At 42.7% G+C, this 23,646-nt stretch overlaps 1 protein-coding gene across 1 annotated transcript in view; it reads left to right on the top strand.

Annotated features, from left to right (window-relative positions):
* CYYR1 (cysteine and tyrosine rich 1) overlaps nucleotides 1-3,878 on the top strand; it is a 57,119-nt gene extending 53,241 nt beyond the window's left edge. Inside the window, exon 4 of the mRNA XM_030477304.1 lies at nucleotides 1,198-3,878. Within this exon, the coding sequence (XP_030333164.1) occupies nucleotides 1,198-1,331 (134 nt within the window). The 3' untranslated portion in view covers nucleotides 1,332-3,878. The remainder of the gene's footprint in view (nucleotides 1-1,197) is intronic.
* The last annotated feature ends 19,768 nt before the right edge of the window (nucleotides 3,879-23,646 follow it).

Here is a 23,646-nt window from a genome sequence, read left to right as displayed (position 1 = left end):
AGTTCTTCCTCTCAGCAGCAGCAGTTTTTAGAGGATGGGGAAGCTCTGAAATGATCTCTGTGTTCCCTGCTGTCATGAACATTCTGGAGTAATGACTGACCTGGCTTTGGCTGCAGCATTTGTGACCAACCCTCCCCACTGCCATTACCTGTTTTGGACGGTAACAGCCAAGTGGATGCCCTTCCTTTGGCCTTAGCCACAGCAAAAGCTGCGTTTTCAGAGAGCAGGGGGTGCCTTTCATGGCACAATGGGATTTGAGTCTTTTTCTCCCGTCAGATACACCTTAGTTTTCTGTTTCCTCTCTATTCGAGTACTATTTCACTGCCAGTCTGCTTGAGACATCTAGGGAGGGGATGTATCTCCATCTGTGGAGACATGAGCAGACTCTGGACCTTAACAGTGACATGGTGACATGGGCAGACTCTGGACTTTAAAATTTGTAGAGACTACTCTAATGGAGTCTTGATATGGAGCCTTCAGTTCCTACCATGCTATCATTCTGCAGCATTTACTGTGCAGTAATGAATCCTTCTTCTCTAAGTTTTAGTAGAAGTAGTTGAGAAAATGTTTTCAGCTGTTTGCGAATATTTTTGTTGTTTCCCAAATGCCTGACCCAGTTTACAAATGCTGGGTTCTCCTCAGATGTCTCCATTGGGGTGAACAAGGCGAAAGCTTTGTTCTTCCTCAGCCTGAGCCCTGGGAACATCCTGGGAAGATGTCCAGTGTTTGCTCTGGGAAGTGTGATGCTGTTATGTTTGGCATGATATGTCATGTCACACATCTGGGGATCCAGAGGGTGTTTGAGAGGTCTGTGGAGATCAGCAAAAGCCCTGGCTACCCTGTCATATTGAGACAACATAAATCCATGTTGCTGCTGAAAGGAGTAGAATGGAACAGATCTGCTAGAAACCTAACCTTCCTCCCCTAAAAAGTTTAGCTCTGCCACATCACCCTGGTGTCGTCTGCTGTATGGCCACTCAAACACTGTTATGAACGCCGCACGCCGGCGGGCATGCAGCTAAGCAGGACTTGCACTGACATAAAGTAACTGTATGACAGTCTGAAAACAAAGAAGGCGCATTTCCAGGAGACTTTACATCTGTTGTGAGGAAGTCTGAATGTCAGATGAAGATACCTGGGGGGCTGCATCTGAATAAAAAGATTTCTAACTATGTCTTCTTTTTCCTCCCATTGCAGTGGCTCCACCGCCATACAGTTACGAATACGAAATGGAGTACCCAGTTGACCTACCTCCACCTTATACTCCAACCCCACAGACTTCGATACAGTATCCCCCACCCCCTCCGTACCCTGGATATGCAGGGAAATAATTACATGGCTTCATATGGATATTAACTGCCTGTTGGAACAGCCAGCACCATTAGGACAAACATTATCGGCTCAGGGACAAATATGCTGGGGTCTGCATCAACACATATGGCTAGGTGTTGAAATAACCTGGGAGGATCGCCATGGCTTAGGATGGAGAAGGATACTGTCCACTCTGGACCTTCATGTTTCATGATGAAACAACACATAACCAAAGAAACAGTTCTGCAAGTTAGTGCCTGATGAGCAGCGCTTAGCGTCAGTGCTTAGCTTCAGCTGCAGCTCCTTACTGCACACAGGAGTGGCGGTCTTCCCAAGAAAGAACATGCAAGTGCTACAAATGGTTCAACAAGCCATTTCAAAAGCACAAGAGGCAGCTGCTGGGGCTTATTCTGGGGGGGAAAGTCCAACTGCTGTCTTCAAGTATGTGTTACGCCTTTCCTTGAAACAAGGGGAATAAGGAAGAACAAGTAAGATTGAAGCTATTTTCAATTTCTGCTTCAGACTGATAATATCCAGTAATCAGCTGTGCATATTGGTCTGATAAGCATATTACGGGAGAAGTGCTGTCCGAGTTACTCAGTAACCAAAAAAATGACATTATTTTTGGTCAAGTGCAGGTTTTTTAAGTGCCTACTTTTAACCAGTTTGAGACTAGTTTGTGGTCTGAAATGTAAAACATAAAGAGCATTTTTATATGTGAAACACACTAATTTATAGCTGATTTCTGTGGTCTTAAAAACTGTATACATTGGAAATATGTTACAATGCCTTTTTTATCAGCAAATGATACTTTGATTTTTTTAAAAATACTGAATCAGGAACACTCACAAGTGGGAGAAGAAATAAAAACCAAATACTCGAACATCACAGCTTTGTCTTCAATTGGATTGCATAAAGACTTTTTTATCATACTGCTTGCTAGTAATAATGATACTCAGCCTAACCAAAGAGATGAGCATATAGACTGTGAATATCAGATTACTTTTGACTGTTGTCTTGGCCTTTTTAAAACTGTAAGTCACCAAATAATACTTTTATGCATTTGTCATGCATATCGTTCAAAATTACTTACCCTCTACTATATGAAGTACAGACCCTTATGATTTAAAATGTTGCAGGTACTTATGGGGTTAACTGTAATTCAGCAGCAGCTATTTGACTTCAGAAGAGAGTATCACATAATCCAAAGCATCATCCTTCAATTGTAAGACTAATATTTTTCTCAGTTTTATATGCAAACCACAAAGACAGGAGCTCTCTTTGGGGATTTAAAAATGCTGAACACCCTTAACTTGAGTTGGGTGACTTGGCAGTTTGAGAATGCTACAGCCAAACAGTGGAAGGTGGCAAAAATGTGGCATCTAGAGTCTAGGACAGCTGTGGCATGAGGTCCATTTCAGAGGGAGAGACTGCAGGTTACTGCTGATTCCCAAAGATCAGAACGCATTTAAATGTTTTCTAGTGTAGCCCTCATCTTCTTTTCAGGTGTATCAGTGTATTAATGAATAAAAAAGCAGCTTGCAAAAGGTGGTACCATATCCCAGTGAAGTCAGCTGACAACCTAAGTCTCGTATTTTTGGCACTCAGTCCTGATTCCAGGAAGCATTCAAGCAACTTTCTAACTTTAAGCATAAAAGTTATTCAGATTCTTTCTTATAAACAAGACCTTATTGACTGTTCTTGCTCAGATTTTGTACTTGTATTTGCCCTTTCCAGGCTGACTAACCTTATCCTCTTGAAACCCCACTTGAAAGCGCAAATGGTGTCGGTCCTCGCCAGTGTAAGTTCAGAAGATCTGTGTTGTGACCCTTGGCCAAACTGAGCCTTGGGTCAGAGGCCCATTAGCTACCTAGGCATTTGTAACCCAGTCAGTGGAAAACTGAGCTGCATCACAGGTTTTGGTTGCTGCTGGTTCCTTGGAGAAGACTCCAAGGAAGGAGAGTTATATTCTCTTTTGCTGCTCAGATGCAAGAAGTCCTGAACTAGGTTATCCTTACAACTGCTTCAGCTCTGGGCTATGTCCTGTGGCATTTCAGCTGGTACCCGGACCTTTCAAGAGATGGATGTTCCTCAGTTGAAATCCTCCCATGAAAGGCAACCTTCTGCATGAGGTGTGTTCTCAGTCCCTACTCAAAACCATCTGCTGGGGTATTGACATGCCTGCCAACATGGTGGCCAGCATGAAGAACAGAATAAGCATAATTTTCCCTGTGGGAAATCCTGTTCCTACCACATCATTCTGTGCTCATACCTCAGCACTTTCCAGTTGATCACACCAGATGCTATTTCTGTGCCAAAATGTTACCTATAGATAAAGAGTATTGTCATTTTTCCCATTCTTGTACTTCATTTCTTTGTGCTGAACATGCAGACACACAAATCAAAGAGCAGTTTGTGTTTGGTGAATCCAGTCTCTTGAAAAACACAGAGAAAGAAAACTATCCTATAGATCATAAATCTTCCCTTAGAGAAGAATTTCTCCAGCCGTGACATTTGTCAGAACAAGTTATAAAGCAGATTTCTTAAATAAAAAGGCATTTCTGGAATGTTTGATCATGAAGTCCTCTGTTTTTCAGCTTTACGATTGCATGTTGCCTCTGATGGCAGTGCAGGTCAGTGATGGTATATCTTCTTCAGTCAGTGACTGAAGTACGTACGATGTATACATGGCTTATTTCATGGGAAAATTATGGAAATAGGAAATTGGGAATTTCATAGTGATAGATAACTGTTTGTTTGCTATGAAAACACAAGTGATGATGTTGAATTTAGTAGGTCAGTTAATGTTCTGCAGATCTCGATATATTGAGTCATACCAGGCAGTGCTTTTAGTCTCCAAGGACACCACATCTCTTGTCCTCGCTAAGGGCATAAAACATAAAGGTGTTTTATGTTACATAAAAGGGTATTGCCCTTTCAGCAAACCAGTTAAAACTAGTACAGAGTAGCCTATTTTCAGAAAGAGGTGATGATTTTGCATTGAAAATAAGTAAAACTGAGAGAGCCAGAGAGGAGGGAGGAGTCTGAAAGATTTATAGAAGTGAAAGAATAGAACAAAGGTTGCTGCATAAGCAAATGGAAGCATTTGCTAATATTGAAGTTATATTAGTTGAGTTTAGTTGAAAAAGTTGGAGTGTTGTTATGCCTTAAGTGTTATTTTCTTTGTGTGGAAACATGTAATTTATTTAACACCTACATATTCAAAGTTCCTTCAGTGCAGATACTGCTGGGCAGTAGTCATTTACTCTGTTTCACATGAATAGCTTGCAGATGAGTGGGTTAGCACAAAGAGTTTTTACTTAGTCACACTGACTTGTTTCAGTCTAATGCTCTACATCATATTGTAAGAACAAAAAATAGGAAAATGTAATTTTATGGCTGAGAAAGGCCAAACTTTTTTCACTTGACAGTGGCTGTTAGCACCAGTTTGGTCAGTGAGCGTAGTGTATCCTGAGCCAAATGCTGCTGATCTTTGTGTGGACTGAGGTTGCTCTGCCTTTGGTTCACAGTTTCTAGGCTGAAGAAAGAGGGAAGGTCACTGTGCAAGGATCACAGGACCTGGGCCCGTGAGCCTTTCTCTTTGGTTTCCTAGTTTAGCACATTAGGTGACTGCCTGCTTGCACGATTGCTGTTACGGATCGGAAGCAGCAGGAATTGCAGGTGCTTACAAAGGCACATATGCTTGCACACTCTCTGATGCCAGTCCTCTTTTGTGGGGGGGTGAGAGAAATCTGTGTGATGTCTCAGTTAATTGCGTATCAGGGATATTTCAAGCCATGATGCATTTCACAAACTTAATTTAATCTGGCGTTTCTTTAATTTTTTTTTTCCCCAGAAAGAGCTACTTTGAAACCAGTTATGTCTCTGACAGCCTACTGTTTCCAGGGTATATACCAAACAGCAGGAGAAATCTATTTAAGAGCTAATGACCCATTTGGGAGACTTTACAAATTAGGTAATAATCAGTTGGAGGAGTTAGAAGGCCAAGGCGAAGCCAGGGGAAGTTAATGCGTTAGGCTGCCATTACCTAAATGACGCATTCCAACGATAGGATCATTAATGCTGTTATAAGCCTTTTTTAATTAATGAAAAATGTAACAATTTGCTTTTTTAATATTGGTAACTTTGAGTGATGCAGTTTTACCAGTGTACTAGACCAGATTTTCAATAGTGCCACAATGAAAAGATTAGATTGCTCCATAGAACACCTGGATCAATATTAACAGTGTTCTTGGTATAGTAGAAATAGAGTCTTTCAATTTAAAGCAAATGTTCTCAAGACCCTTTGTGAAATCACAGTGATTTTTTTTTATTAAATGGGATAGTTCATAAGGCACTGATGGCAATCTATTAGAATAGTAAATGTTTGGCATTTCTGTATTCGCTTTCATCCTGGAAGCTCTCCAAATGCTTTAGTAACTAGAAAAATAATTATTTCAGTCACCTTGGAATAAAACACAACAGGTACTTAACAGCACACAGTAATAGTATGTAACACCCTGAGGCAGAAATTGCAGAAAAGAATTAAGTGAAATTGAATGTATTTCTTCAGTTACAATAAAACATCAGTGCTTCCACAAAACACCTTGAGAAAATAACGACCACGAACTTTCATCAGGTGGTCTCTATTATTACTTTCCAATGGGTACACCCAATCTAGTGCTGTTTTTTATACTGCAGCAATGTTGATTGATGAGAAGCTCAACATGAGCCAGCAATGTGCACTTGCAGCCCACAAAACCAACTATATACTGGGCTGCATCAAAAGGAGCATGACCAGCAGGTCGAGGGAGGTGATTCTCCCCCTCTACTCTGGTCTCATGAGACCCCACCTGCAGTACTGCGTTCAGCTCTGGGGCCCCCAACTTAAGAAGGATGTGGACCATGAAGGGCCATGAAGATGCTCTGAGGGCTGGAGCACCTCTCCTGTGAAGGCAGGCTGAGAGAGTTGGGCTTGTTCAGCCTGGAGAAGAGAAGGCTCAGGGGAGACCTTAGAGTAGCTTCCAGTGCCTAAGGGGAGCCTACAAGAAATCTGGAGAAGGACTTTTTACAAGGGCATGCAGTGACAGGACAAGGGGGAATGGCTTTAAACTGAAAGAGGAGGGATTTATGTCAGATATAAGGAAGAAATTCTTCATTATGAGAGTGGTGAGATGCTGGAACAGGTTGTCCAGGGAACTTGTGGCTGTCCCATATCTGGAAGTGTTCAAGGACAGGGCTTTGAGCAACCTGGTCTAGTGGAAGGTGTCCCAGCCCATGGCAGGGGGGTTGGAACTGGATGGTCTTTAAAGTCCCTTCTGACCCAAAGCATTCTGAGGTTCTATGAATCTATCAATGTCTGAGGACCAAAAAGCAGAGCCCCTGTCCAAGCCTGGATTGTAGTGCATCCATTGTAAAAGCACTCCTCCTGCTCTGTCATGATTTTGGTGTTCAGCCAAAAGAGATAAACAGAGAACTAAAGAAATGAGAGGTGATAGTCCCTCACTTTACAAAAGGGAATGAGAGATGGGGAAAAACAAAATGGTCAAAAAATGGTTTGATTTTGTATGACCTATAGAGGACAGCTCACTGGTGCTGGTGCCTGTGACTGTCACTGTGGGAAGAGCGAAAGCATGAGCACAGAGTGTGCTGAAGAGCTGCCACTCAATTGGGAGAACAGCCCAGAGAAGGATCCAGGGAGCTCCGGCTTGGGGATCTTGTAAGTCAAGGTGCTGGAGGCAGTAACTAGAGCAGAAACATTTGTCTGTCCAGTTTGCTGTGAAGATTAGATGGTCAATATTTACATAGCACTTGAATTGAAAAATGTTCATTATTTCTGTTATGCTATGCCCCATTAGTATTTTTCATCCTTATTGGAGAATAGGAAAGGAGAGGCTTTGGATGCCATTGCTATCACAGTGGTGACTAAGAATGGACGAAAGCCAACAGAAACAAAAGGAAAGCCAAAGACTTAGGTGTTTCTGAAGAAAGTGGGGGTTTTTGTCAGCCCAGCATATGGAGCTGGTTCCTTCATGGAGGCAAGCCGGCCTGCTGCCAGGGAATGCAGCTGATTTTAAACAGCTGAAGCCTGCAGGAGGGAGGCTGAAGTGGGAACTGTGCAATGCTGGTTATCCCCGGGCCTGAGACTTCACCTGCCCCCTCTGCTCACTCGCAGGAAACCTGCTGGGCAGGGGGAGACTCCAAAGCGGCTCTCATTTCTTGCACTAGTGCCAAGCTGGCCATCTTAACTCATAACCCCCGCAGCACATCTGCAGTGCATTCAATTTCAGGAACCATTTTTTCATGGCCAGTAAGCAATCCCCAAATTTCCCTCAATAGATCCCATGTTGTATTGATGGGAAGTACCCCATTACAGGAACTAATCTGAAGACTAGTGCCACCTTTCACCAGTTTATCCAAATTGCCCCCTCTTTTTTATATCACAGCACATTCACCAGTGACTCATCTCATTGCCCTTATTTTACATGCTCCCTCAAGATCCCTCAGGGCTGCATCTTTATTTTACTGCTGCTTGCCAGAGAACTTTGCCAAAGAGCTTTTCAGAAGAGTGCTGCTCACAGGAAAACCTTTTCCAAGCAGAGCCCTTCCCCTGCCCCCCTGCATCACCACTGCTAGGGGCTGCCCGGGGAGGCTGAGCTCTGCAAGAGTCATCCCTGCCCTGGTTTGGAACGTCACCTCCTCTGCAGGGGAGGAAGGCCAGCCGTTCAGCAGCTATCCTGAGATCACCCCTGGACCCAGCTTTGCTTGGGTGAAGCTCCACTGTCTCACTCTTTGTTCCCAAAAATCAAATTGTGGTCAGTAAGTTTAGAAAGAGGAAAAGGAAATGGAAAAGTCATGCCCACATCTGCTTTCTGGGTTAGCTCAGGTCTGAGGCATGTCTTTTTTTTTTTCCCCTGTGTATTGCTAGCTACCAAGTTGATAGCATGTCTTCTCTTTTCTGAAGGTTTCTGTTTTCCTTCACTGCAGAGCATCTTTAGCAGGTGGGGAGGGTGTGTTATGGGCATCTGTGCAACAACAAAGCCCAGACATTCCATGCGCTGCCTTGTGATTTCAGCCCTCTGCTTTGCATCTGCACCTTTAGGAACAATCACTCAACTGGGAAATTGTTTTTACCCTTTTGATGAAGTATAATGTACTTCCTGGCTTAATTTTTAGATACCTAATATCCCTTGGTCTTACACAGGTGGTAACTTGTTGGGGTCTAGGCTGTGCTTAATTAAACAAAATGATAATCTATGGATAAGAGGCCAGTGAACCATGTAGCGGGATTCGAACTCTTTTGTTATACCCTGAAACTTGAACAGTAACAGATTACACAGATTGTACAGTGGGATATGCAGAACATAAACATGGAATAAATCTGTATACTTGCAACCAGCCCTTGTTTGAGGCTGAGTATCAGCGCAGTGAGACGCTTTGCTATGGTAATGGTCTTGGGGTGGTTGATTACTTGCCAAAGCATAAAAGCGATACGAGGGTACCTGCCATTTATTGACAGCTAAGAGATAAGGTTGCTTCTGTACCTGCTACCTCACATAGCAAGAATTCATTAAATCATCTGAGGCTGCCCTTATCAATTATCATCATGAGTATTTCTGTGTTTAAAAACAAGACATTTCTTGTGGGCATTCATCAAAAAAGTGCTGTGGTAGTGTGGTCTCCGCTACTGTGCCTCAGCTGAGACCTCATCAGCTGAGATTTAGAAATGAAAATAAATATATATGTTCTGGATGTTCTTCGTTTAGTAGCGCTCTTGTTCTGAGGCCAAGGCTGGGGGATCAGCCGTCAACATTCTGATTTAGAATTGGGAAATCAGCTGATACATGTGTGTGCACATAGTGATGAACTTGGAGATAAACCATCCCTGCTGCGTGATAGATTTGGGCTCCTTGCTGACAGACTGTGAACCTATGTTTAAGGGGTCTGCCACAGGTATGCTATCACTGTGTATCCATCTTCATGGAGTCATGGAATCAACCAGGTTGGAAAAGACCTTCAAGATCATCAGGTCCAACCGTTCCCATCTGTGAGAGAGTATAGCAAGGTTGGTGGTTGCTGACACATCTGACAGACTGGTAGAATAAAAGAAAGTTTCCACCAGCTCTCACTATGGGATACAATCAAACTAGGGAAGTTTTGTTCCCCTGGGCTTCTTCTCCCCAGCTGCGAGTCCTCACACCCCACTGTACTTACTTTCATTGAAAAATCTATCATTAAAATCTACATTTCCTTTAGGTCGCTGGTGTTTATTGCTGATTAGAATTTTTGGCCAGCTTCTGTGAGTGAAATAGAGGTCAAGCTGTGACTAGGGATGTGATGCAGAGAGAGGATGCTGTATGTCTCGAGGATTGCAGTCCTGCAGAAAGTTAAGGTTGACCTGATAATCAAGAAGCCTGGAAAAAGTCACAGTGTAAACATGAAGGTTCACTGATGCTTATCTTTAAAGCCAGAAGAGTAGCATCCTGATGCTCCTATCCCTTCCACACCTGGCGTATTCATTTAAAGAAAGATCAGGAGCCCAACATGCGTTCCTCCTCTAGCTGCTGAATGCTAAGCCTGGTCTACTCAGTAGTAGGCTTGGACAGTGGTCCAAGGAATAAGGATAATAAAAGGGACTGATTCAGGTCTTAAATCTTGGCTTATGGGAATTCAGGGAAAACAAAGCATCCCACTAGTTGAAGCTCAAGATTAACTGACATTTTAAAGCACTTCTCTATCCATAGATAATAGACTTGTTTTGATCATGATAATCAAGGTACCCGATGAGAGTTTTCATAAATGAAATATGACAACAGTGATAAGTTCTGTCTGCGACGGAAGAATAATTCTGATCTAGGCAGAACAAGGTGTCTGGTTTCCCTGTGGCCTGTTCACCGTGACCCTCACGTAAGACTGGCATGCATGATGAAGTTGGATTAAGCAAAGTGGGACCTACATCCAGAAATACACTTATCCATTTTATGTCAATCTGATGAGCTGGTATTTTCAACCTTTTCAATTGAAAAGGGCAATTAAGTCTCTGCCATTTGTTTCTTCCGTGCCCCAGGAGTAAGAAAGCAGAGTACAGGCTGACCTCTAGCAGTAGCTATGCCTATCCTTGCCCTCCTGCAGAGCCTGGTGACAGTGCAGACAGAGCCTGGAGGGAATGGACACAGCTCTGAGCATCTGCATCCAGCCTTGGGAACTGTTAGGCAATTATACAGCCAACTTTGCAATCTTTAAAGTGTTAATTTTTGAGACAGTGTAGTTACTTTGCAGAAGTTGTCCATATCTGGGTGCCTAATCAAGAACTGAGAATATTTTGTTTGACTTCCCAGCTTCTGAAAAAAAAAAAAATCCTCCGCCTGCATGAATCATAAATTGCTGTGAAAGGCCAATTCCAGTGGATATAAGGGCTAAACAAACAAAATGATAAATCTTCCCTGGGCTTCACCTGAACACTTCCATACTTCAGGTAATTAGCTCCAGTCTACCCTGGGTACAAGGGCTGGAAAATGACAGCCAAGGATTTCTGCTAAGGGGAATTTCTCATGCTGGGCAGTGAGAGTGACTTTGTGCTACTTCTTTAAAATACGCATAATGCAATCTGTAATTTAGAAATATTTCATTTATCCTGGTTATGAAAAGGAAGCAGAACAACAGGAGGTAAGGGAGACTTTTAAGTGCAGATAAATCTTTCTGTTCTTCATATCTTGGAGGTCAGTGTTTAAAAGTAAGCAGGTGTAGATAAAGATCTTCAGCAATTTTCAGTCTTCTCTTGCCTATATATTTCCCAAGCGGCGGTCAAGTGTTATTTCTTCCTGGTGTTGTCAGATTCTATTGCCTGGTACATGATATATATTTTAATTGACAGCCAGTAACAGCCATTCCAATCATAGTGAAAATGATATTTTATAGCCAGTGTGGATGGAAGTTGGAATTTGAGGATGTGTCAGTTACTTGTTGGAAATACGAATAATTGAAAATGAACATAATACCTTTTTACAATCTCTATTTATTAGAGACAACACAATCACAAAATAGCTTTCTATTTTCTTCATGGTTTCCTTACATATGATTTGCTAGTCTGTGTAATTCAGGAATAAAATTACTCAGCATCTAGTTAGGGGTTGAGTGAAGACTTGAACTTAGGAGTGTAATCGGGCATGACAAAATACTCAGTTTTGCCCACAGAAATATTGAATGCAAGTTAAAGTGTCTTACTAGCATAATTCATTGAAATGTGCCAGCAAGTCTTCAGGTTAGGTCTGTGTGGCAGTGTGGAAGTGTGATTCTTACGTGTTGTACAGCTGCATGGGTAGCAGAGAGGATGCAGCAGCCAGACCTGCAAAGGGGAGGTATGCGGAGGCTCTGCAGAGACTGCACCACACGCCAAGACCGCTGCTGTAAAGCCCCTTGCCCCATGTCTTTGCTGTTGCCATTACCCCTGTTGTTACTGGTAAATTTGAGTCGGGTGTATGGAGTTCAGTGAGAGCTGATATCCCACCAAAGGCAGCATGAGTACGGTAGGAGAGGGAATGCCTTTTAAAGAAACCTTTTGGTCTGAGCATCCATTCACGTGGAAGATGAAGCTGCCATGGTGCATTTGGCTTCACTGGTGTGAAGCCAAACATTAACATGTTTTCTATTACCAGTGTGGTATTTCTGAGCTTGGCTAAGGCTCACCATTGGCTCTGCCGCTGATCTTGACAAGTATCTTTTCCTGGGCTGGAGCGTGATACAAACACTTGACCATCTAAATCTTTTGCTGAGACCACTGACATCAGTTCTTGTGATGACTGCAGGCCACCAAACCTGCCCTAAGCCCCTTAGTGGAAAGAAGCATCATGACCCTTGTGCACATTGCAGGGGTGTTATCAAGACCAGAAGGAATTTAAAACCATCGAAGTGAGCTGGGAAGCATCCTGTTTTAAAATTTCATACCTAACATTGAAGGTTTCCAATAGAGACAGCCTATAAGAAGGTTCTCTTTTGATAAGTGAAGGGTGAATACCAGTTGGATAGGATAGTTTTTTTTTACCCTGAAATGAGCAGCTGGCCTGGGGTTTTAGGAAGAGGGCGGGTGAAGGGGGTGTCCCTTTGTTTTCCACAATTATTGAATGCTGAATAAACTCAAGACCTGGAGGCAAAAGTAACGAAATTACTGTAATACAGGAAAGCTTTCCAGTTACTCTGGTTTTATAGCCCGCTTGGGCTGAGATGACCTCGTCTACAAGTTTTCACGGGGTTTTCATGTGTCTTTCTTGTTCATCCAGAGGGGTTTTCTTGGCAGATTTTGAGGATTACGCAGCAGACCCATTGAGGCCACCATGCAGGAGTGAGAGGCAGGAAGGCTGCCGCCTGTCCCATGGCTGCCTGCACACCCTGCAGGCCTGATGGGTCTGGGAAGAGGCAGAGAGGTTTCTCAGCTCAGATGCTACTGATTGCCAGCTCCTTGTGGTAAATTAGTGTTATCTTTGAGAGAGATTTACTGCATCTTCTCAGAGCTTTCCAGAAAATTCAGATTTATTGTTCATGCATGTGTATTTCTGTGCAGGAAATCTCCAGGCTTAAATAAAGGAAGAAAAAATAAGATGTTTTACCACAGTCTAAGCTAATAACCAGTCCTAGTTACCTTATTGCAAAATCAACTGGAAATAAAAGTCAGGATTGTTTGTTTTAATATTGACAGCAACTTTCCTCAACCACACGCTGCAAACAACAGGAGTCACTGCCACCCCCCCCCATTTTTCATTGAGATAATCAGGTATCTCACAGCTTAAAAAAACTAGGCAAATATCCATCTTTCACATGGGGAAGATACAGTCATTTAAAAACCTCAACTGAGCTGAAGAAGGCAAGAGCTCCCTTCCCATTTAAACCTGAACTGAAGCTGTAAGCTCAATTTTTATGCACCAAATGGGATGGATCCTGATGGCTGCCCTGTTGCCACAAGGCACAGCACCACAGTGCCTCGCTCTCTGCGATGGTGCCATTGGCATATGCATGTGGTGGGGGCTCTGGGGCAGGGGGAGGTGGTGGAGCTGGTCTGCACTGCTGCTGCTCAGCTGTGGGGTGGGCTGGATGCACCTGCCAGCCCCTCTTCTTGGGCTGCCTCCATCCCTGGTTGCTGGCACCTCGTATCCAGCTGGGATATGCCAGCTTCTTCACAAAACCTTGCTGGAAATGTGAGTTTAATGAGACTGAAGTCAGCAGGTAGTTTGGCAAATTATCTTTTTATGTTCCTAGGTGATTTTCACATGTCAGTTCCCTCTCCCTTTCCTCTGAAAGCTGCCTGTTGAGCAACAGTATATGAGTAAAAGTCCCTTGGCCCTGGCCCTTCTGATCTGAACGCAATTCCTCCTCTCAGCAGGGTGAGCCCTTGTTTCTTTTTTTTGAGATACTTTTCATTACTATCCAAGGCACAGCACTTTTCCCTTTTGGGGGCCAATGGCACTAAGCCGTCTGGTGCAGTTGACATGTTGGAGGGAAGGGATGCCATCCAGAGGGACCTGGAGAGGCTCGAGAGGTGGGCCAGTGCAAACCTCGTGAAGTTCAACAAGGCCAAGTGCAAGGTTCTGCAACTGGGTTGGGGCAATCCCAAGCACAACTACAGGCTGGGTGGAGAAGTGGTTCAGAGCAGCGCTGGGGCTGCCTGCCTTCTCATGCCTGCCCCTGTTCTCCATGCAGCACCCCACCCTTTGAGAGAGGCCTGTCCTTCATCTCTCCCCAATACCAGCGGTCCTTCAGGACCTCCAGCTTATGTAGGATGTGTCTCAGCAACATGGACCCCTCTGGACCCCTCTGAGGATCCCTGATCTGTTCCTTGCTCTCCTCAGCAGGCTGGAGAAGAGTATTAAGTCAAGGTTGAGACATTCAAAGGCATGAAGCTGGGATAACTGCTGGGTTGCTGGTGACTTCATGAGGGGCTTGGAAAGACATGTACAGAGTGGCAGGCTCCAGCACCATGGACATTATTAGTTTTCTTGCCACCTTGGCAGAAAGCAGAGCTTTCTTTAGAGGCAGCTGGCAACAAATTCCTCCAGAGACCAGGGCCTTCACAAGCCTTGTTTCCAAAGAGGATGAAATGTGTATACATTAAGTAAAGAACCAGCTCCTAAAAGGCAGTGTTAGCCAAAGGGCAGGAGAATGGCTCAGCCTGGGTAACATCGTGTTGTGGAGCTCTCGGGGGCTGTGCTGTGGAGGGCTCTATCCTGGTCTGCACAGGACAATGGCTGAGTCCACCAAAATCAGTGGGAATATTCTCACTGCAACATGTAAAGCACGTACCTTGGTCTTTTATATATAAGAACCTGTGGTTATTACATTGCTGTCTTGATGGCAATCTTATTTTAGTGCAATTATTTGAAATGCATTATTCCTACAGCAGTAAATGCACAAAGTCCTTTCTCTTCTGTGTGCCATTTCTCATAGTTTCAGATCAAAAAGCTTTTGCAATAAGCAATTATTTGTTACTTGTACATTACATGCTGATGTGAAGCCTAATTTCTCTGCAGCGCAGAGAAGAGGTGGAATAGTTAATATCCCCTCGCTCTGAGAAAGGCTGCAGAATAATAACATGGGAAGCTGAAATAATCATTCTGCCATCAGTTGTTCTCCCCTGGGCCTGCCCACAAGAAGTCATATGGAGAACTGTTAGAGGCAGGCATCGCTGAAGATTGCCTGCTAATTTTACTCTCTGCAATATAATCTGTTTATTCAAAAGATGCAGTCTATCTTCTCTGCTGTTATTCAGAAGAATCTTAATCTGACATGATTTCTTTCATTCTCTCTCCTTAGTAATTAATATTGCTGCATGAAACCTGAGGCTTAGTCTTTATTGCGAGCAATATATTATGGAGTGATTCTTCTTTTTTCTCAAGAAAACATAATCTATACTTTATTATTAATTCTCTAAATCTGCTTTTATAATAATGATGTCTTGGGAGATGGTAGCTAAATGTCTAGATTTTTAGTTTTATTGCAAAAAAAACCTCCCTTGATTAAAATGGGAGCAGGAATAGTCTAGAAAAGTTTAGTTTATGTAATTACTTAAATACAGTCTTTGTCTGAGTTTCAAACTGCTTCCCAAAGGTAAGTATCTGTTCATAACTCTATTTATGAGCTACCCAAGGGACAGTGGCTGCAGCTCACTTTGCAGAATGGCTGGTTTTCTTTTTCTTATTTTCCTTTTCTTTCTTTTTATGCTCAAATCGAGTTTGGCCTCAGTTTTTGAAACGAGTGCCTGAAGCTCTGTGCCATTTCCTCAGAAAAATCTGACTCTAAGTGCCTCAGTTTTAATAAGCAGTACCCGGAGCTGCATATGCTTGCAGTGTTTAGAAGCGGCTGGCCAGTGCTCAGTGTTTAACCTATTTACAGAACACATTCTCTAACCACTAACCAGAGATATTCTTCTCACTGTCCTGCTTTTCTAGTTTCCGCTTTCCCAGGAGTCCTGGGTCAAAGCAGATATTGCTCCCTCATCCAGTGGCCCTTGTCATTCCCATACATCCCACACTGGCAGCAACAGTAACTGAAATATGAAATCTTGCCCCAAATGCCATTTTAGTTATGTGACAGGGGACACTCTCAAACAGTCAAAATGAAGAGCAATTGCCCAATGATGCAGTAAAATCAGTTGATGATAAATCTTTCTTTCCCGTGGTTCCTTTCTTTCTATTAATATCTCTTTCCCTCATTATTTTACCCTCATTTTCTTCTCCAAATATGTAACTGTTAATAGGATAGTTGAATGAATAGGACACTCACCTAGGAAGTACTTTGCTTTTGCTCATAACTCTGCTGCAGCTGTGATTTTCAACATCTAATCTTTGCTGTGCTTCAGTTCCCTTTCTGTAAGGTAGGGATGGCATTTCTCTGTAATACAGGGGCATTGTAACACAGAACCACTTAAAGTTGGGAAGTGGTTCAGGTATGGTTCTGGTGAGGCCCTTAAAAAACTTGAATAGATTAATGGAGTGGTGTGCCCTGTCTGCTAGCCAAAAAGCTTCTAGGAAACTGCCACTCACATCGTCTGTACTACCTGTAATAACCAGGAAAAAGGGCCAGTGGAGGGGTGTGTGTGTATTCATGAAAGACAGACAATACAGAGGTCTTTGCAAAATAGAAAAGACCTGTGTCTTTAACCATAACAGTGGATAGATCCCTGTAGAAATCTGCCTGTGGGTACAGATGAAAACAGAATGATCCTGGCAGTTTTTAAAAATTACTTTTGACAAAAAAATAATCATTAATTTCCTGGTCTTAGCTTATGGATGGTGGAAAGGGTTTTCAGAGGAAATAATGTTCCCTGTCAAAAACTGACTGACACTCTACAAGCTCCCTAAAGTTCCCTCAAAGCCCTGTCTTGCCTCAAGTCACTCCCTCAGGATGGATATTTCTCGCTCAAAGGAGTGTTAGCAGGCCAGGGTGGCCTGGGTCTAAAAAGGGTTGCCTAGGCTGCCCACATGGGGAGTAAAATGAAAGACTTGCCTGTCAGTGTTGGAAGAAAAAACTCAAGACTCCCACATTGAAAAACTGAGTTGAGCTTATAGCCCAGGAAACCCATCACCAGCAAGGCTGATTTGTGGGTCAGTTCCTTGGGTGAATTAAGTCCCTGTCCCAGTGAGCTGTACCCTGCTTCACTAGAGATCAATAGAGTCTTGTGCCTCCTCAAAAAACCCTTCTCTCCTTCTCAGCACCTCTGACCCATATAACTGCACACACAAGCAGTTGTTCTACATCTGCAGTGTGTTCTGCCTAAGCATCGTGGCAACACCAGGGACTTAATATTTCAGCCAATCCAGGAATAAATTACCATTCAGGACTATAAAAAGGTCAAAGAGGTTTAACAAAAGATGGGGCCTTTTGGGAGAATCACTTGGAGGGTAACCAGAGATATCCTTGTTTAGCTTGACCTTTAGAGTCCTACTGGCACAATTTTTTTTCCTGTTTTCTTTAGGTCTATGTCATTATTTTAATTTTCTTATTGTCCTTAATTTCCTTTTTCCTTATTTTCCTTCTGAACCAAAGCATTCTGCATAAATGATGGCAGTGAAAATAATAATAAAAATGTATTTTGTGAGACATGCATACTCGCGAGCTGGGGATTGCTCTGTAACTCTGTATTAGCACTGTAAAATGGTTTGCCACATGACTGTGTTGGCTCAAATCACCCACAGAGTCTGAGGAAACAGGCAGTGGGGAAAAAGGCCTCTAGACTCTGGTTTGGTCTCCCTTTGGACCTGCAGGAACTCATTCCTTAAAGGTCCAGAGAACAGAAACAGGGAAGAATATGAGGGCTTTGACAGATGCTAAAAATTATCTTCCCTCAAGGAAGGTGATGAGCTAAGGGATCAGACTGATGCATCACCTGATGATGAGCTTCTAAATGTAAGAGAGTGATTCATGTGGATGGTTCGTTCTCAAGTCCTTTCTCCATATATCAAAATGGGTTGATCCTGCTTTTCCAAACAATTCTTCTTGTTATACCACACCATGCAGGGATTATTTAAAGAAAGACCAGGGCATGCCTGAACTTGTGCAGGTCCATTGGATCAGCACAGTGGATATGCACCACACTCGCATCAAGAGCATGGCCAAAGTGGTAGCAAGCGTGAGGTTGCTCCAGGAGCAAATCTCAGTTTGGTGCAGACATCAGAGTGAGATAACTCTGTGGAGATGGAGTTACACCCGCAGCCATGCCACATGGGTCACTTGGCTATGCAGCTTGGCATAACTCCTACGGCATCTCACTTCCAAGATGAATGTTCTCAACAAGAACTCTGTAATTTGAGGAAGGCAGGCAGAACTGGTGTAACCAGCTGAAGTCCTAGAAAATATGAATGAACATTCATGAGAAGATGTTTTCATTGTTCAACTTGGCCAAAACCCGGCTCTGACTTTGTTGTTCTCCTTGTTGAGGAAAATGGGTTGCAGTAAGCACAGCTTTTCAGACTGCAGTTTCCTACATTTGTGTCATTCTTTGGACTTTAAATTAAATATTGAAGAGACAAAGGAGACTTGGCAGGCAGTCACACTCACAGCAGTCTAATGTCATACAGTTTCTCTGAAAGAAAAATGTTCTGAAACAGATGAGATAATGTGCTTAACTTTGAAAAAAAAAGCCACTAAGCACTCTCTGGACAAAGACTCTCAACATTTTATCATCGGTACAAGAAAATCAATACTTCTAAAACATCTGACTGTGGCAATGGCAGCTGAAGGTCCATGTTGACATTAAAGCAGATTTTTGCAGTGCAGTTTTGAGTTTTCAAGGGACACACTTTTTCTGTTTCTCTCCAACCAAATCAAGTTCAAAGAGGTGGGAGGTCAGCTTGCAGATGTCTCTAGAGCAGTGTATTCCTTTAATGCAGTGATAAATAAGTTTTTCATGTTTCCCTAGCTTTCAGTGAAAGGCCATCTTTTCTTCTTCTCCTATTACAATTTTCAAAAGAATCTCCAATAAAACTGTGCAAACAGAACTGCAATAATCATATCTGTCTTGGTAAAAATACAGTGTTGACATCTCTCTTTCCCAGAAGAAGGGATACACTCGGTGCTTTCCTAGAAGCTTTTCATTATTACATATCCATGTATCCCTGATACCCTGTTTGCCTACAACTGAAGATGAGACTGAAAGAATTAATAAATAAATACAAATTTTTAAAAAGTTTGCAACTACTTGAAATGCTCCTGCCACGAGCAGCCCCCAGATAAAACACTGCAACAGGAAAGTTCTCTCTTACAGTCTATTCCATTTAATTGGTGTAATTCTCCATACAGCCTAATCAGGGAGTGATTAACTCCAGAAGCTTAATTCTGAGTAAAATGTGACTCATAGTTGCATAAAACTTGCTTCCCTGGGATTCAACAAGTTTGTGTTCCTGCCTTTTCTCAGGAATGTTTTCACTCCAAAAAAAAAGTGTTTCATCAGATTCTGACCTGCACAACCACACACAGCCCAGCTGACATCCCCATAGCTAAATGCCTTTCCAGTAAAGATCTGCCCCATCCTGTCCATGCTAAAGGCTACCTTCCAGGTAACACTAGGGAAGAAGCCAATTTCTTCCTCCTCTTTTAGATCCTCACTAACCTGAACATCGCTTAATGACTTATTTGTATGTTTATGCTGCATGAAAGTTAAACCACTAAAAGCCCAGCTGAATAGGACATTCTTTACACTGAAGCTACTTTTTAATGCAACTTTTTAATGACTATAAGATCAATTTCTTGTTTTCGCAGCATTAATTAATACCACTGCTGCTGGAAGGGGCTATAGTTAATAATGTTCCTCCTGGGTTTTTTCTCATTATCAACCTTAACGTCTTTTGGTTTTCTTTACGTTACAGAAATTTCATGTCTGGACTCTGAAATTACATCAGGCTGAACCCTGCACTATAACTTGTCAGGAAGAACAGGTTCCTTCTTTGGGGAATCAGGGATAGCCATGGCTTTTGATCTCTCTACAGAAAGGCAGGCAAACAAGATGCTAGTTCATACTGAACAAGAGACAAAAGCCAGGTCTCAAATTTATCTCTGTGGATCCAGAGGACATGGAACTCATTAGCACAACTCAGCAGCCTTAACTCTAACTCTTCAATCTCTGTACAATGCCTCTGGTAGAGCTGATGTGCTGTGTGAACTATTTTCTCATAAACCAAATTTAAATTTGATCTTCTTATACCCTATCATTTAAACTGCTGCCTGAAGAGAAGACAGTGTTTGTGTGACATCTGTCCTGTGCAGTAAATTAAAACAAGACAAAACTCAATTCATGCAGCCAAAACGACACTCAGTATTTGTAGTACTCAGCAGTAAAGAAAACTTTATTTCCTTGTTTTCTCCCCTCTCCACTGATTCAGTAAAATCCATTTCAGAAGCTAATCATATTTAAGTAGCTTAACTTATTATAGCCATGATGGCGGGAAAGCGCACTTGAGTCTAATATCCAAATTATTCTCAGGGAGACAATCCATTGTGTCAGCTATGATCAAAGTGTCCGTTTATATTCACAATGCTACATACAAAATGATTTAGTTTCAGCATCTAATTTTTTTTTAGCCGTAAATGATTATGTGATACACAAATCATTTTGAACATAAGAGAGTGGTATCATGGTAAGTATTTCTCTGCATCTCAACTTACTTAATAAGGGATGTAAAAAATCTGAGAAACTTTGATCCAAAGTGGTTCCCTCGGCTGCTCAAGAAAGAGAGAATACAAGATATCTTTACTACATTTTCAAAGGCACATATAAAGAGGGAATACTATTAGAAGTGATCCTGCTGTTCTCTGTTCTGCCTAAAGTTGTACTCCAAACATAGGTATTTTTACATTCTTGCTTTATACTGTAATCTTTGTTTTAAATAAGCAGCCCGAGAAACGAAGAGCTTTTATGGTGAGCCGTTGCTTTGTATTGTCTCGGAGAAGGACCTGGGGGTGTTGGTCAGTGAGAAACTGAACATGAGCCAGCAGTGTGCACTTGCAGCCCAGAAAGCCAACCGTATCCTGGGCTGCATCAAAAGAAGCGTGACCAGCAGGTCGAAGGAGGTGATCCTGCCCCTCTACTCTGCTCTTGTGAGACCTCACTTGGAGTATTGCGTACAGTTCTGGTGTCCTCAACATAAAAAGGACATGGAGCTGTTGGAGCGAGTCCAGAGGAGGGCCATGAGGATGATAAGAGGGCTGGAGCACCTCCAGTATGAAGACAGGCTGAGAAAGTTGGGGCTGTTCAGCCTGGAGAAGAGAAGGCTGCGTGGTGACCTCATAGCAGCCTTCCAGTATCTGAAGGGGGCCTATAAGGATGCTGGAGAGGGACTCTTCATCAGGGACTGTAGTGGTAGTACAAGGGGTAATGGGTCCAAACTTAAACAGGGGAAGTTTAGATTAGATACAAGGAAGAAGTTCTTTACAGTGAGGGTGGTGAGGCACTGGAGTGGGTTGCCCAAAGAAGTTGTGAATGCTCCATCCCTGGCGGTGTTCAAGCCCAGGTTGGACAGAGCCTTAGGCAACATGGTTTAGTGCGAGGTGTCCCTGCCCATGGCAGGGGGGTTGGAACTAGATGATCTTAAGGTCTTTTCCAACCCTAACTATTCTATGATTCTATGATTCTATGATTCTATGAAATAAGTGGGCCTCTTTTCTGAATAAAATTTCACATTTATAGCAGAAGAATGCGTCCTCTTCAGGGGAAACTGCAGAATTGATTGATGTTTTGGAAGTAAAGAAGACAAAGTTTCTGTGAGTTCTTGGATAAAGTATTGTAAAATAACACTGGCTCTTTCTTAGCCGTTTCTTGGTTAAATAAAAAGTCGTCTGTGCTAAATACTTACAGCACTTCTTTAATCTAATAGTCAGCATTTATCCCTAAATTCCAGTCTCAGCCAGAAAAAGATCAGTCAGTACTGCTCACACATATGAAAACCTTTTGTGGGCTTAAGTTACTATCCTTGTATTCAGATCAGCAAGAGTTGAACATCCATAGGATTATTAATATTAAACTGGAAAAGCAGCTATAGAAAGACTCATGAAAAGGGTTTAAACAACCCAAGGTGTTCTTGAGATCCTAAGACTTCTAGAAAACATTGAAGAGAAAAGTGGGTCTTTCTTCAACCCAGTTGACAGATTTCATGCAAAACTTCCATCTGCTCATTTGTCATCTCTGAATAGCGGCCGTATCTGTGGTCTTTTTTAGCTGGCTGCCCTTTAGTTGTAGCCAAAGCTGAGTGTCTGAATATTGGTGCAGATTTTGGATAGCACCCAGCTGAGCCTCAGGGTGTGGAGAACCTCCTGTTTCCCCAGCATACAGCTCTCTACCGTTTGCATAACTGAATCTTCATCTTCCTCAGGAAAATCTTGCCGCTCTGTTTCCAGATGCTCCTGCAACAGCTCCCTTGTACCTGTTGTGGATGCCTGGCCCTTTTGGGGATCAGCCCTGCCAGCACCAAGGCTCAGTGCTGGAGCTTTGGATCGTCTTCACCTCCTCAGCCTCTCCTTCAACATGGTGGCCAGAGGGGCACTGAGCCCTGCACCAGCCCCAGTGAACAGTTCCTGGGTACAACAATCAGATGTAGCATGGACCAGGGAGCCCATGGCCTGCAGCCAGGCTACGTGAGGGAGCTGGGCTCAGGGTGCTCCATGGCTCCTGGCCCCAGAGCCAGCAGATAGTCATGGCTACATCTGATTTACTAGTACACCACCAACCTATGCGTATTGGCTTTGATTTCAAAAATTGCCGTAGAATTTGGGTCTGTGGCAGGTCCTTTCTCTGGAATGTTAATATATATATATATTATGTGTTGAGCAAAGAAGTATTTTTGTTTCTTTTCTGTGTTTGAAATTCTCAAAAAAATTTGAGGTTTATATACCCAGGGATGCATACTAACAAAAATAAAATTTGATATTTGGTAGCAGAGTAATTGGTTCCTGCCTTTTGTTCAGGCCACTGTCAATTTACAACCCTGCTGTTTTTAAGGGCCAATGAAACTGCCTTCATCCAGGCAGCAAGTCACCCTGATGCCATTAAAGTAAACAAGAAAACAAATAAAAGCTACGTCTGTCATGTTGCCTAAACTATATTGATGAGAAGGGAAACCAGACCATAGAAGTGATTATGTGTATCAGAAATCTGACAGCCTACTCCATCATTGTTCTCTGGCTTAAATACTTTGCTAGAGAGAGGGCAATACTGCCTATAAAAAAAAGATTGCCTGAAAAGGAAGTATACCCTGTTTTTTGAGGGTCTGGACTTTTTTTACTTAGGCTTTTTTTTCGTCCTTTCTCCCCCTCTCTTGCTTTAAGGTAGATAAATATGAAATTTACTGACTCTCATAGCAACAGCAAGTGTTGGCACATCTCTTTTAAAATATGCCTTGTCTAGGCTATCTGAGACTCTGAGCTCCTGAAGACAAATCTACCTATTAAAGAGTAGCTGTTAGATAGCTGTTATGCTAGATGAACCACCCACTAAAAACACCTTATTCTCTTCATTGCCTGCAGGTGGATCCTCAATCAAATGTGTAGTCTAAACACCTGGGGTGGGCTTCAGTTGGTTAAATATCAGTCCTCAGGTTGTTTTAGCTTCTTCAGATTCCTTGGAAGGGCAGCATAGGGCTGGCAGAGATGACCTAAGAGCAGTAGAGCCATACATGTTCTGAAGTAGCAGGTAGGTTAGGCTGAGGGTACCCAAATGGTATTGCATGTTTGTGGCTTTGTTATTGATTTATACCTAAAATGCTATGGTTAACGGAGGGGAGTATTCCCCTGGTTTACTCCTGTATGTTATTGGGGAATATGCTGTCATGAAAGAGCTGCAGCTCTGGAAATTTCAAGTGA

The sequence above is a fragment of the Strigops habroptila genome, chromosome 2 (genome assembly GCF_004027225.2).
Source record: "Strigops habroptila isolate Jane chromosome 2, bStrHab1.2.pri, whole genome shotgun sequence".
Classification (NCBI taxonomy): Eukaryota; Metazoa; Chordata; class Aves; order Psittaciformes; family Psittacidae; genus Strigops; species Strigops habroptila.
This window is presented reverse-complemented; position numbering and strand designations above follow the sequence as displayed.